The sequence below is a fragment of the Melopsittacus undulatus genome, chromosome 14 (assembly GCF_012275295.1).
Source record: "Melopsittacus undulatus isolate bMelUnd1 chromosome 14, bMelUnd1.mat.Z, whole genome shotgun sequence".
Taxonomy (NCBI): Eukaryota; Metazoa; Chordata; class Aves; order Psittaciformes; family Psittaculidae; genus Melopsittacus; species Melopsittacus undulatus.
The window spans coordinates 2,835,567-2,851,169 of NC_047540.1; the positions used below are offsets into that span (position 1 = coordinate 2,835,567).

General features: G+C 44.7%; 1 protein-coding gene across 1 annotated transcript; it reads left to right on the forward strand.

Annotated features, from left to right (window-relative positions):
- The first annotated feature begins 3,601 nt into the window (after nucleotides 1–3,601).
- GNL2 (G protein nucleolar 2) lies at nucleotides 3,602–15,416 on the forward strand. The gene is made up of 16 exons (XM_031042941.2): nucleotides 3,602–3,764; nucleotides 3,870–3,954; nucleotides 5,086–5,180; nucleotides 5,622–5,761; nucleotides 7,095–7,279; nucleotides 7,725–7,791; nucleotides 9,081–9,239; nucleotides 9,797–9,910; nucleotides 10,642–10,770; nucleotides 11,461–11,565; nucleotides 11,672–11,830; nucleotides 11,975–12,082; nucleotides 12,395–12,825; nucleotides 13,453–13,532; nucleotides 14,221–14,312; nucleotides 15,236–15,416. The coding sequence occupies exons 1-16, from the start codon at nucleotides 3,701–3,703 to the stop codon at nucleotides 15,383–15,385; spliced, it is 2,163 nt and encodes a 720-aa protein (XP_030898801.2). The 5' UTR covers nucleotides 3,602–3,700; the 3' UTR covers nucleotides 15,386–15,416.
- The last annotated feature ends 187 nt before the right edge of the window (nucleotides 15,417–15,603 follow it).

Below are 15,603 nucleotides of genomic sequence, written 5' to 3' on the forward strand. Positions count from 1 at the left end.
AATCCCAGCTCTAACCAAAAATGTCCAGAAAGAGCCGTTGGGGTAATTCATCCCTTGCAACAGGGGATAAAGGGCAAGGAATAAAATATGAACAGCTTACAATCATGGGTTTGGAACTGTTTAATTTCTATCTCATTTGTGAAGATTTAGGAGCTAAAGCAGACAAATTCCACCAAACACAGGTTGGTTGTATTATGTTCTCACCCTCTCTGTGTAATATAAATCTGTATTTTTCATCAGCTACAGTCAAGTTAAATGGGTGCACGTATACTCCTCAAACAATAATTTACCAGCTTTCTACCCCCATGGAGATGGAGGCAATGTATACACTTTTTAGTTCATGTTTATGTTAAAAAGATTTCTCACTCAGAAGAAATCTTTGCTTTGATTAAAGGAAACAGGGTAGGCTTGTGAAACAGGTTACCCCTAATGCTACTATTTGGATAACATTGCCTGAGATCACTAAAAGGGAGATTTTACATGTATTTACAGATTGTATTAAGTCAATAGTGTTCACAGGGAGAGATGGTAGGTATCATCAGTTTAAAATCTCTATTAAAATTACAGAATACCAGCTGTATTTAACCAGTCACCATAGATAAATCACACCAATGGCATTTATACACATAATATATTATACCCAACTGAATGCCAAACCATCGTTTAGATGGAGCTGCTTGCCAGAATCTCCATGGTTTTCGAAGAGCAGCAGGATCTTAGGTGGGAAAACAGAGGCAATTGGCCAGATAATATATTATTTACTATACAAGCCCAAATGCCTGGTTAGAACCCAGCATTTAGGCCAAAAGGCCACATCAAACCCTGTGCCACACAAAGCTAATGTTCAGCTTTCCATAAAAGAAATCACTTTTCATGACTATTAAAATCAAATCACAAAAGTAAGAATTTGTACATAAATGCTTTAGCTTCTATTGCAAATAACCACTTCATTCCTGTCAGAAAGATCAGACTTCTCCTCCCTCCAGCTTCTCCCTATTGATTTCCATCACCATTTTGGGAAGTCCAGATGCAAGGCAATGATATCTGGGGTCACTTTGTTTTGTTCTGTTAAGGAGCCATCAAACCTGGAGGTTTTTGCCAAGGAGCCCTGCCTCAACTCTTGTGAGCTCCGTCCCTGAAAACCCATTCCCGAAGAGCTGAGTTGGGAAAACTACCGTGATAATAAACCATCTACTGTATCTTCTGGCCATGCTTGGGATGATTTTGAAGGCTGGCTAAGAAACCCACTTCTGTCCTTGTGTTCTGCAGAGAATCACTGCAAGAGGGAGAGTAAGATGGCTGATGTTTCTTTTACCCTGTTAAAACCAAGTAGCTCAATTCTGTGCTGAAAAAGTGTGCTGAGTTCAAGTCCAGTCTTGCCCTGAAGTCTTGGAGATCTACTTTTCCTTCATTTAATTGACAAAATCTGTAGATCATACAAGGAAGACAGTCCCTGCCAAAAATCAAACATCCCTAGTTTTTAATAATACAATGGGAATAACCCCTTAGAACATATGTAATTATGGCAATGAGTCATTCCAATGGCATCACATAACCGCATTCACTGGGATTTTGACAAGGAAGAGGCCACATAAAACTCAAAGTGATTTCATTCAGGCTAGTCATGCCAATGGAGCCGAGGCCGTGTGGCAGATCTGACAGGCTGGGCTTCCGTCATCGACCCCTCTGTCTTGTCGGGTACACAGCAGGGACAGGATCCCACTGCAGGCAACTCAAAAAGAAGAAAAGAGAAGTTAAAAACTGAAATGGGAGGATGCATCAATAGCAATGAAAGGCTCATGAGTCATAGAGTGGCAAAAAATGAGTAGAGAAGGATATCTGACTGGTATGTGAACAGATACACAAGTAAACAACCACAGCCAGAGATACTGCGAGTTAAATACTGACTCTTAGCCCCAGCAATGCAATTTTGGTCAGGGAAACCAGGGGAAAAGAGGGCAGTGCAGCTGAAAGGATGCATCAATTCCAATTTGAATGCAATCCCCAGATGTTATCAGGAGAATCTGTTCTTGTGACAGCAAATCCAGGCTTGCAGCCCACTCCGATGGGGACAAAAGGGCCCACCATGAGCAGGGCTGGGGACAGCAGTGCTGAGACCTCCCTGCTAAAGCTTCCAATGTGGAGATTCAGCAAGTAACTATGAGGCATTACCAAGAGAAGTTCTCCACGACATAACCTCATGTCTAAAGCAGGCTATTTCTATTCTTTCACAGAAAGAGACAGCAGTTTTCTGGATGTGCTCCAAGATTATCTTGCTAACAATAAAAAGGGTGTTTTCTTAAGGAAAAGGAAGAAAGAGTGGGGGAGAACAGAGCAAGGATTACTCAACTATTTAGTCTAAAAACTCTGAAAATCAAAAGCATCTTCTGACAGATTGATATCAACTCTAATAGAAAACACACTTGTCCTGGGAAAACTCTGCTACATGAGCCTCAAGTCTGATAGCTTCAACAATTATCTGCAATTTGGCATTCATTTCTTAGGCCCACATCAATGTGAGCTTTTTAAATGCCCAAGGCACAGATAATTCTAGTAAGAGAGAGGGAAAAAAAACCCACCCAAAAGACATCATAGGCTTAACCAAAACAGGCTCAACATGAGACCTCCATCTTGCAAAACATCTCCCCAGTCTCATTAAGAGGCTGTTGTATTATGCATTACCTAAAAGCAAAACGCTGAGAAGCATTAAAAGAACAAAATCTCAGCAGCTCTGTTATTGTTCTGGATTTAGAGGAGCATTAGCAGAACTGGGAGGAAATGGAACAAGCCGTGAAGGCTCTGCTGCTAATAAGGGTTTAGGAACAATGGGCCAGACCTTTGTGTTGGGGGACGATTCCCCAGCGTGCTGAGCGGTTTGGCCCCAGCCCAATCTCTGGTCTAAATTAACACCGTTTCAGTGGAGCTTTGTTAATTCCCCTTAGGTGAGGATCTTTCCAATCTCTATTATAACCTGGCAGTAACAGGGACAGGAGCTCAGCCTTCAGATACTGCAGCGCCTGTGCAATTCTTTACATGCACACCAAAACACCAATGTCATTCCGAAGTGTAAGAAACCAGTAACCCATCATTAACCCTGTGTGCCCATGACCACCCCAACGCTGCCCTATGCATGTGGGTGTGCTCCCACCAGCACCTTACACCGGCAAACCACCCTGCGCCCGCCCTCATTCACCGCTCATGGGAAGCAGCATCGACGCCGAGCTCCCAAATGATTCTTATTATGTTGCTGCGAACAAACATCATCCCACAAACAATGAGGGATGCTCTGCCAGCACCCTCGCTATTACAGCATCCGCTGCCTTTGAACCGGCCTGCGGCCCTCCCGCTGGCCTGGGCAGGAGCCCCGCACACACAGCAGCGGCCCGGCCGCTCCGGACGGGGCCTTGGGGCCTCTCTCTGCCGCACCCGAGGCCGGTGGTGCCGGAAAACCCGACGGGAAAACGGGAGGCACCGGGCGGGGACCGGGGCTGGGCCTCTCACACGCGTTGCCATGGCGACCGGGAAGGCACACGCCGTTGCGCTTGCGCAGGCGGACTATGGAATTAGCGGAAGTACGTCACGCCGTTGAGCTCCGCACGCCGGAAGTGGCTTTGCGGCCGCTTCCTGCCCGGTGTGGTGGGTGAGGCGGTGCGGCCGGTCGGGTGTTGCGGTCCGCGGTGAGCGCGGTTCCATCGGCACCATGGTGAAGCCACGGTACAAGGGGCGCAGTACCATTAACCCCTCCCGAGCCAGCACCAACCCCGGTACGTACGTGAGGCGGGGGGGGAGGACGCGGGGCCGGTGCACCGGGCCCCTCTGCACCGGCCCTTCTGCACCGGGCCTGACCTGGCGTTGTTGTGTCCCCGCAGATCGCGTCGGGGGTGCGGGAGGAACCAACATGAGGGACCGGGCCACCATCCGCCGCCTCAACATGTACCGGCAGAAGGAGCGGAGGTGAGCGCGGCGCGGCTGGGCCCTGGCCCGGTACCGGGAGCACGGCAGCGAGCGGTGCGGTGTCAGTACCGTTGCCGGCCGCGCCGTGCGGGCACCGGGGCCTGGTTGCGCGAAGAGCGTGTATCAGCGCAGACCCACACTGTGGCTTCCGGTGCTGGTGTGGGCAGGCTGTGGCAGAGCGAAGCACTGCTCTAGGGGAAGGGGGCCCTGCCCGTGGCTGAGCGTTGGAGCTGGATGGGGTTTAAGCCCTCTTCCAACCCAACCCCCCCTGTGATTTATCGGTGTGGAGCCGCTCTGTGATGTTTTCTGTCACACCATGAGCTGAGAAGCCTTGTCCTGTGTTGTGGTGTGTCAGAGAATACAGCTGGAAAACACGTCATGCAGAACATCTGCTGTGATCTCAACGGAGGGTCGTGAACCCCAAAATGTCTAGAATTCTTTCATTTCCCACAACAACAAAACTCAAAAGTCCACCTTAGAATGTCCAAAAAGCCTGAGTTCCAAATGGCTCCTTTGTTGTGAGACGTCCCTTCACTGTGCTTGCTTGTCACTGGCTGTGGAGCAGCTCCCACCTTGTAAACATGTGGCTTGCCCGTGCTGTAGATGCTATGGGACTTTCTGGGAGTCCTGGTGCAGATTGGCAGTTGTGGTTTGTTTTGCCAGATTTCACTTCGTTTAGGCAGCAGCCTGGGGAATAGGTATTAAAAAAAGAATAAGATTGCTGAATTTAAGCCACATCTTAGCTTGGAAATGATCTTCTGATGAGCACTCTGCAGCAGCTGATGGGTAGAGCTGATTGAAAAGTTCCACATGAGCCCATGAGGGAAGGAATTGCACTTTGGTGCCCTTTGCACCCCAGTAAATCATTCCTGGTCTGACACAAGCAGCCATCATGAAGAGTGCGGTCAAGTTGGAGTGAGACTTGAGCTGTCATCACTTCTTCTGGCCTGGTGTTTCACTTAATGAGCCTTTACTGGCAGCACCATCCCTGCTGAAGATCTCAGGGGCACCAGTTCTCCAGGAAATGTCTTTCTGGATGGTGTGGGTGTACTTGTGGTCTAGTGAACCGCAGTGCTAGTGGTGTGTATACTGCTCTTGCATGTTTTACACGTGTTCTCATTTTTCACTTAGAAACAAATACGGTAAAGTGATCAGGCCTCTACAGTATCAGTCAACAGTGGCACCAGGCACCGTTGCAAGAGTGGAACCAAATATTAAATGGTTTGGTGAGTTTCTTCCAACTTCAGACTCAGCAGCTTCAAAACTGTTGGTCTCTGGATTTGGAGGGTGTTTGTTGCAGAGCTGTGGTCTCAGTGCTGTGTGGGACAGGAACTGAAAACAAAGGTGAAGGACTGTGGGTGTGGACACGCATGGACCTGTACCTTGGGGGTTTGCTTTCCACGCACTCCTCTAAAGGGTGGTTGTTCTTTGCTCACATTGTGCTTTCTGTATGTTAACTGTCTCAGGGATACTCTTAATGTTTTCTTGAAATGAAAGGGATTGGCATATTTATGCTTATTTGGGGTTTATCTCAGGTGAAATCCTCTGTTTCTTGTCAGTGATAGTTCTGATTCCAAACAAAGTGTTAACACTTCATTAGCATCCCTGGGTCTCTGAAGCAGTTAAGCTGAGCAATGGTCAGGTGCAATGTGTGTTTTTACATGCAGGAAATACTCGTGTGATCAAGCAGTCATCCTTACAAAAGTTTCAAGAAGAAATGGAAAATGTCATGAAAGATCCTTACAAAGTGGTCATGAAGCAAAAAAAGCTGCCGATGTCTCTTTTCTATGATCGCATTAAACCACATGTGGGTATTGTTCATCTGTACAGATACATTTAGCATAATGGCTTTACACTGAGTATGGGGAGGCTGAGATGAGCTCTTAGGCAGAAGTTCTTCCCTGTGAGGGTGCTGAGGCGCTGGCACAGGGTGCCCAGAGAAGCTGTGGCTGCCCCATCCCTGGCAGTGCTCAAGGCCAGGTTGGACACAGGGGCTTGGATCAAGCTGCTCCAGTGGAAGGGGTCCCTGCCCGTGGCAGGGGTTGGAGCTGGAGGAGCTTTAAGGTCCCTTCCAACACAAAACATTCTATGGTTTATCTGTGGGCAATTGGGTTGTCTCTGTTCCATCTGGTGTAATGTCTTCTGGAAGTGTTGGAAGGGGCAGTTGGAGTGGCTGACTTGGGGAGGGGTGGTTTTGAGAGCCTAATGCTGTAGACATTGAATTAGACATAGAATGTGAAGCCAAAGAAATTGTCTGTTACTTCACCCTTGTTTGGGAGAAGATCTATTACTTATTAGAAATTCCCATTAGAAAACTTACCCTCAAACATCCCAGGTCTAAGTGGACCTGCTTAGAATACCTGCAGCAGCTTGCCACCCTCTGCTGTAATGCCTCTAATCGTTCGTGTGACAGAGGGACCTTTTTTGAGGATCCTTTGTACCACAGACACTCTTATGTGATGAATTTGAACTCCAGTATGTGCTTTTTATCTCATGCATGCAGCCCTCATTTCCAGTACATCAGGTTTTAGTTATTTCCAGGTTTCTTTCGTGATGTCTGAACTATTATTTTGGACCCTTGTGAGCTGGGGTTTTTTTTCAGATGGAAAGTTCCCAGGTTTATGTCATAAAAATGTTACTTAAATGAAGGGAAAAGTTATAAGGAACTAAAATGTGCATTACCAAAACAAATTGCTTCTTTCAGCAATGAATTGTATGCTGTTCCAAGAAAAGTTGGCATTCATTACAAGGCTTTAAAATCTACAGTTTTGATTGTAATTACCCCTGACAAAAATCTGTGAATTTGGCCAGATTTGTGCACTTGTTAGAAAAATAAGAAATGATCAAAGATAGCAGCTGAATTTTCATCATTGTAGCTTTAATTACATTTGACATCATTTATGGGGAAAGAACTGAAGCATAGCTCTTTGGCAAGTGCAGTGTGTTTTGTTGCTTATTAGATATCCACTCTGATGTTTTTCAAAGATTAAGCTGGAGAACTCAAACTTTGTTAGGAAAATGCCTGTAACTCTGGTCGCAGGTTGCAGAGTTGAGCTGAACTAAGGTCTTGTTCTCTGCATGTCACGAGAGATGGAAAACACGGTGCTTGTGGGGGTTTTTATCAACCTCTTTTTCCTTAGACTTCCAGAGTTCACATTCTTGACACAGAAACATTTGAAACAACATTTGGCCCCAAGGCACAAAGGAAAAGACCAAATCTTTCTGCTAGTGATGTGCAGTCTCTGGTGGAAAATGCTGAAGCCTCATCAGGAGCTTATGATCAGGGCAAGGACCGAGACCTGGTGACAGAAGACACTGGTGTAAGGTAACTAGAAAGGAGAAATGATTTGTTGTTTCCATTTCTGGAAAGCCAGCTTCATTTTTAAAGAAGTACCTAGTCCATCCATGGACACTGTTTCTGTATGAGAAGAGGGAAAGTGAAATTAGCTGAATTTGGCATTTTTTAATCCTGTTTTGCCCTGTGTATTTAACCAAATTGTTGTTTCCATGAGATTCTAGTGGCTTTATTCATAATTCCATCCTCACGTTTTGGGTTAGCTAAGTGTCTAACCAGTGGACAGGTAGGGATCTTTGAAAGAGGGCATGCTTGTAGGATCTTTCTGCGAGGGGGAGGAGAGGGAGAGGGAGCTGAATCCCAGCTATCTGTTACTTGGGCCCAGTGTCCTCTTTTGTCTGTCAATGGCTGTAGAGAAGACAACACTGTAACCTTGTTATTGTGGCTGCTGATGTCTCTGGTAATCTACTTCCAGGGATGAAGCACAAGAGGATATATATAAGAAAGGACAATCCAAAAGAATCTGGGGTGAGCTCTACAAGGTAAGCAACATTTATAATTTGCAGTGGAGTCATGGCCGTCAGCCTTTATAGAGTCAGATGCCTCAGCGCAGCATTGGATATCCCATACAGCAATAGTCAGAAAAGCTCTGAAAGCTGTTTATTGCTCCAATAGGGAAGCTTTGGTACAATTGGAATTTGCTGTAAAGTTTCTTAGACATGTTAAGACTTTTTCATGGAGAGTTGTCCTGAGTTTGTCATTCCCTTGCCCGCTTCCCTGTCAGCCTACTTGAACTGACTGACTTGAAACCAGACACCCTTTTTCTGGTACCAGGACAGGACATACACACAGAAATAGCCAGCTGTAGAGGAGAGCAGAGATTCAATACAAACATCTGACTGAGCTCATGTCCCACTGGAATATGCATCCTTAAAATAGATGATCCAGATGGACTGGCAGGGCAGTGGTGTTAACTCCTTTTGGATCCCTGGGACTTCACCACAAATAAACCAGCCACATGCCATGAAGTTTCTTCATACTAAAACTATCTGGCACTTTGCTAGGGTCATCTTTGGAGGGCTCTGACCCTCAATTCCCTGTGAGCCACCTTGACTGCAAGAGAAATAGAGATAGACAATGAATTAGGACTTAAAGAACTGTTTGTGTGCTCTCAGTGACTGTTAGGTGTGGAAGTGCTTGACTGTCTGCTCTGAATTTCTGGATGTGGATTAAAACCTTTTCATTTAGATCTGAAAGCCCTGGGAATGATAGAGCCAAACAGATTTCAGTAAACCCCTGCCAACAATGCAGGAAAATGCTGTGAAACAAATTCATTTGGCTTGAAGCAAGTCGTAAAATGACAGCTCCCTGCTGGAGATGCTTAGTGGGCTAACAGCAGGTTCCTCCTTGGTTGTGTGTTTCATATTGGTCCAGAAAACATACTTTATATCCTGATCCTTTCTGAAAAGGCAGGGTTGAATTGCTGCGGAATGGATGGTGAACACTGGGTTTTGTCTACTGAAGCAACTAATTTTCCCATGTGGGTGCAGTGTTTTCTTTCCCCAAGTGTTACAAGTATCTTCCTGGTGTGTAAGAACAGGTAAAAGCTACTAAAGTGTCCAATCTGGATTTGGCAGGGAGTTGGGAGAAAAGTGAATGGATTATCAATGGGTGTTAGTCTGAGCTTCACTGCTCTGTGGGGAAGTAACTTGATTGTGAAGGATACAAGGTTTTTAGATGCAGTTTAGCAAATAACTAGTTTTCATTTTGAAGGACAGATGTCTGGCTTTCTGTAAAATCCTTTCCTTCTGTGTGGTTTGGTTTTTTCCAGGTTATAGATTCATCAGATGTTGTTGTTCAAGTTCTTGATGCCAGGGATCCCATGGGTACTCGCTCCCCTCACGTGGAATCTTATCTTAAAAAGGAGAAACACTGGAAACATCTCATTTTTGTCCTGAACAAATGTGATCTTGTTCCTACCTGGGCTACTGTAAGTGCATTCCTACTTGTTATTCCATGGACCTTCTTTGTTCCTTTTGTAGCTTCTGCTTTAATGCTGTTGCCAGTCCTCATTCTCAAAGTGCACAATGTAACTGGGTCAATGGGAAGGCTCTGCTTGCCTGCTATAAAAGTAACAATTACAATGTAAATCTGTCCAGGTTTGGCTGAGTTGAGCAACCCTCACCAGCCACAAATTCTCTACTTCCTCTGTCTGGATTTAACAGTTCAGCTGATGTCTCCAGAGTATTCTAAACGATCGTGCACGTAAGATCCATATCCACCACAGCTGGTTTGCTTTATGTCTTTAAACTAATTAGTTTTAGCAGTGAAGGCATTTTTGGGAAATGGTTTGTCTTTTATAAAAACAATACTGAGTGTTTTTAGCTATTGCCTTGCTGAAATGCTTCAGAGGTTCTTACACAGCAGTTTTCGTAGACAGCTGCATTTGTACCCAAGTGAAGATGCTGTGCACTTCTGCTCCGAAGCAGATTGTTTCACCACCTCCACAGCACAGGGTTCCTAACCAAGTAATGTTTTCCTCTTTAGAAGCGCTGGGTGGCTGTCCTGTCCCAGGAGTATCCAACACTGGCTTTTCATGCCAGCCTCACAAACCCTTTTGGCAAAGGTGCTTTCATACAGCTTCTAAGGCAGTTTGGAAAGGTATGGAACCATTCGGGGGATTTCTATTGATGTTTGGGCCGTGGGGGTTAGTGTGGAGTCTTGTGTTAGCATTTGGGGTTCAGTACATTCTCTGTGGCCATGCCATCAGCAGCTTCATAAATAAAGCTCCCCTCTCTGGAGAAAAAATGGAAAATAATCCTTTAAATACATTCAAAGTGTTTGTCAAACTGAGGAGATCCAGAAAGAGTTGGTTTCACCACCAATCTGGCCTAGGTTTCTTGTAGACAGTGTCTCATAGACACTCCTAGGTCTCAGCTGAACATGTAGAAGAAAGGAACATATTTCACTCCCATTCATATCCCGCATGTATATGTATTCTGTTGAGGTATTATCCTTTTAATGTCTTCATTTATCCAAGAAAGACACCTTCTGTTGTCTTTAGATTACTGTCTCTTCAAGCCATATCTATGTTCTGTCCTCTCAGCCTGAATGGTTTCTAACTGAGGTGCTCACAAGTAATTTTAGAGCAGCCAGGAGCACAAGGGGATTATGTCTTACTTTTGAAATAGCAGATATTTTCTTCAGCGCTTGGAGTTCTTTGGTGGCAAGTTGGTTGTACCCTTCTGTATTTCTCTTGATAAAAATGAGAGCTGATCTCATTTTTTGATCTGCTGCTTAGGAGTCCCCTTTGCCTTTCAATACAGAGGGAACAGTAGAACTGTAGTAACTCTGTCTTTATGAGGTATTAAAAGCATTCTCTTTCTTAACAGTTACACTCTGACAAGAAGCAGATCAGTGTGGGGTTCATTGGTTACCCAAACGTTGGCAAAAGCTCAGTGATCAATACGTTACGGTCTAAGAAGGTCTGCAATGTGGCCCCTATTGCAGGGGAAACTAAGGTAGGAAGACATCCCTCTATTAAAGATACAAATTAATTGTGTAAGTGCATTGTCAAAGGCAGACGTCATATAAAATTAGCTCAATGACATTTTCAAGTCTTGCTCTTGAACTGTCTGGGCTACATAACTGTGAGTCTGAGTAGTGTCTGGTCAACAGTCATTGCTCTGAAGCATTGCTGCTGGAAGCATTCTTGAGTTCCTGCTCTGCCTGCACTGTAGTGCTGTGATCTGAATGCTCAGCTTGCCCTGGCTCAACATCTGTGCTCTCCTACATCAAATGAGTTGGGTTCATTTGTGCTGTCAGGCTCTGTTAGTGCTGGTTTTCTAACTCTCTTCAAGAATGTGACAGTAAGCAAGAGAACAGAGTTACAGGAATCCCTTTTGCTAGCTTGTTCCTTTTACTCCTAAATGTCCCAAGTTAAGGATCATGGAAGAAGAAAAACATGGAATATCGGTTTGTCGTAATTGTAGTTTCCTCATCTTGTTCCTGTGAGTTAATAGTTGGATGCAAAGACCACAGGAATGGCTTTGAAACAGAAGGAGCAAGGTGGAATATGCCTTGACTGGCTTACAAAGTTACATTCTATTTCTGTGTATTAATACCAAGTTCCTAAGTCCTGTGTATTAAAACCATGCATTTAAAAAGCAGAGTGGAAAGAGGTAACATGGGGAACTGCTGATGTCTTTCAGGTGTGGCAATACATCACCTTGATGCGGCGGATTTTCCTCATTGACTGCCCAGGCGTGGTTTATCCATCTGGAGACACAGAAACAGACATTGTGCTGAAGGGAGTGGTACGTGTCTGTGCAAAATGCTGGCAAACCTTTGCTGGTGTCAATGTGATGGGTTCAAAATGAATGCACACTTTCCAAAGGGTTGATATTCACCATTCATTTTCAGGTTCAAGTCGAAAAGATTAAGAGCCCTGAGGATCACATTAGTGCTGTGCTGGAAAGAGCCAAACCAGAGTACATCAGAAAGACGTACAAAATTGATTCCTGGAATGATACAGAAGACTTCCTTGAGAAGCTTGCTTCTAGGACTGGAAAACTGCTAAAGGTGTGACAGTCTTGTGTATTTGCAGGCTGGAAGAGCATGTGGCCTGTTCCTGACCGAGAGAAATGGGAATGTTTCTATTACTTATATGTAATAGGCAGTATGCCCTGCAAACATGGACATCAGTTGTTACTGTTTTCTTTCCAGGGTGGTGAGCCTGACCTGCAGACTGTGAGCAAGATGGTTCTTAATGACTGGCAGAGGGGCAGAATTCCATTCTTTGTGAAACCACCAAATGCAGAAACAGGTCCCCAGGTTAGAATGTGATGCTTGCACCTCTTCTCACATACTTGTCTTGCCTGGTGGAGTGCCATGTAATTTGGGCAGTGCATGGCTTGGGCTCTGCCCACTCTGGTGATTCAGGTGACACTCACTTGAATTTAAGGACCAGGCAGCAATGCTCTTTGCAGAGATGTCTGACCATTTTACAGCACCTCACTGCCAGTAATGTCAGCAATTATCCTATAGTTAGCCTGTCATCTTTCAAAGAGATAAAGTGGAAATCACTATAGGAGATGCTGGGCCAGACATTGTGAATAATGTATCCATTACATTCTTTCCTTCCAGCCTCCTGCATTGCCAGCAGCTGTGATATCAAGCCAAGATAATAATGAGGAGAAAATCTCTGAGTCCCTAGAATCAAGTGTGGAGGCAGCAGAAGAGAAGAATAATACAGACACTGAAATCAAGCAGCTCATGTCCCACGTTCGGCAGAACTTTGGGAGGATTAATGTGGCACCTCAGTTCTCAGAAGAAGACCTGGTTCCTGTAGATGTGCCAGGCTTTGAAACAGACAATGATTCTTCTGGAGAGGAGGAGCAGGAAGAGGAGAAAGAGGAAAATGAGCAACATCAAGACTTAGTAGAGGAGGAATCGCAGGTGGCTGTACCAGGTGCCAAGGATAGCTCTAAAGCAGTTCTTAAGGCTTTGGATGAGAAGATTGCAAAATACAAAAGATTTCTGGATAAAGCCAAAGCCAAGAGATTCTCAGCAATCAGGTATCTGAATGTGTGGGGAAAAGGGTTAATGTGATGCTGCTGTAGTTTCTCTCCATTCGTGACTTGCTTGGCTGCTTCCACTGTGTTGCCACACACAAGCTGCCACAGCTTAATCTAGTTTAGCCAGAAAAATCTGAACTTTGCCTAAGCAGTAGTTTGGTTTTGAAAGATTATTTGGATAAGTCCTATTTAGCAGCATGACAAAGTGCTCTCTCTTCTGGAAAGCTGCTACTTAGGCTATGGATTAGAAATCTGTTGGTTTTCTGTGTGGCAGCATTGGATCTCTCCTTGATGTTGGGTTCTTCCCTGCTGGGCAATACCAAGGCTGCTGTCCTACCTGGATGCACCAGCTAAGTGTCCATACACTTGCATCTATCCTAGCTCTTTTAGCAGGCCCCATTTTAGCAAAGCTCATCGTGAGGATTGAGATGTCAAGGTTAGGTGTTACATTTTGTCCCTTTGTGCAGCACACAAGCTCAGTAACTCCAGAGACAATTACCATGAGATGTTTTATAGGTGCGAAGGCTGTGGCTTTGCTGCTGGGATCCACTGAAGACTGATAACATCTCAGAGGTGGTTTCATTCTCTGTTACAACATTCTTTCATTGCTTATTTTCTCTCTTGCAGAATCCCAAAGCAGCTGACTGAAAAAGTGTTTGCAAAGTCCATGCAGAAGCCTGAAGAACCCAAAGAAACTGAAGATAGAGGTAAATCATGATTAGTAGATGTCCTTAATCTACACTTGGAAATGCTGTAAGCATGAGAAGAGAGTGAGTTAGGGGGAGAAGCATTTGTTAGCCTCTGATTGCACGTTTGGTTCCCTAAAGCTAGTTAAATCATTCCATAGCTACCTTAAGGGCTCCCTGATGACCTTTGCTGTAGCCTTTGTGTAGAAGACTTGTCTGTAGAAGTCCCTCTGTTAGAGAATGAAGGTGGAGACAAATGTTGCATTTTCAAAAGAATGGTGCTATGGGGAGCTTGTGTTCCCCATGGTGTAATGTTACACAGAAGGGAGTGGAAGGGGTTTATGATGTTATAAAAGCACAGCAGTACTCCAGGCTATAGGATTTACTGTGGTGACTTCAAGAGTCTGCGGCTTCAATTTCCATCGTAAGTTTGATTAAAGGCAAAACTTACGTGGGAGAACCCTATTGTGCCAGGACTGTGAAGTTCTTCTGGACTTGCATGGGGCTTTAAGCAGTCTCAAGGGCAGTTTCATAGTACTAGTGAGTGATCTTCTGGTGAGGAACTTGCGTGCTGTTTGTGTAGAAGCTGTTGAAATACGACCAAAGGAATGCTTTGCTGAAGTAGATGGAATGATGACCCCAGTCTTAAGTTCTGCAAGCAGATTGGTGTTTTGGAAGGTGCCCCAGTAGTGATCTCTGCTGTTTGCAGGCACCACAGAGAAGACAAGAAAAAGGAAAGCAGAAGAGGAAGATGATGATGATTTGGGTAAACAGCCATGCAAGAAACTTACATCCAAAGAAGTAAGTGTGTTTTCTTGTAGTATAACAAACGTGCAGAATGCTAGAGCTGGCTTTTTGTATGCATAGATGACCATTACCACGTAAGGGCTTTGAGACTGAGCACTAATAGGAGGGAGAAAGCTCAGGGACTGTGGCTGAGTGTCCTGGTTTTGGTGTTCGGTTAAACCACAACACTGAGGTTGGGTGAATGTGAAGGCACGATGACCTGCTGCAGACATGCGATGTGCAGGAGCATGTTCCAGCTGAGCATGGACCCATAAAAGGGTCCAGCAGGTAACCACAATGGAAAGAGTGTTGAAGGGGAGACTTCTTTGTGGGTAATGGTTCTGCTTTCATTATTAACTGGCTCTGCAAAGAGAGCAGGGTCTAAATCCTGGGAGATGAGAGAATTTGGAAGTAGGTGTGAAGTCCTGGTCTGTCTTCAGAGAAAGCCAGTGCTGGCTTCCGTTCATGATAGTCAAGCCTAAACTAATTCCAAATAATTACATCCTAAGTGATATTGTCTGCAGGACTTGGAAAGGGATTTGTAAGTGAACTTACCAAGTCTGTAAATGGTTTTTAGGGTATTGCTATGGGCTGTTCAGACATTCAGAGGGGAGCAGATGGCCAAACTGTTTGTGTTTTGTCACATCATCTGTTGAAGACCTCTTACATACCTGTGCACATCACATTGCTTCTTGTAAAGAAGCTTTTGTAAAGATTAAAGTTACCTACCTTTGTTTAAGAGCACGGGTAGGTTCCATATAGATGTCCATATGTTCACATCAGTAATGTTTCCTTTGAATTGACTGTATTTAAGGTATATGAAATGCAAAGTGAATGACATTTGAATGCTGCAAACAAATCCAGACTATGGATACTGTGGATTTGCTAATGTGGTTTGTGTGTGTGGATTTGCTAATGTGGTTTGTGTGTATTTGCAGAGAAGACGAGCTGAGAGGCAGCAGCGCTCCAAGAAAGTCGGAGTCCGGTATTATGAAACTCACAACGTGAAAAATAAGAATAAGAACAAGAAAAAAACTGGCTTGGAGGGACAGAGATCAAAGCCCCAAAAACCCAAACATAAGCAATAATTGCTTATTCTATTAAATTTTACATAAAACAGCTCTAGGATGCAGTGGCTTTTTTTTAATATGAAACTTGTAGTTCCCATTCAAAGCCCAGTTTGAGTTGTCTGCCTTGTTCCCAGGAGTAGCATCTCGCTCTTTGTTTCTGCATCATCTGAAAGTCCTTTATGCAGTTGGAGATCCTGGTATTTCCACATCCCCGTCTGAGGCCAGTAAACACTGCA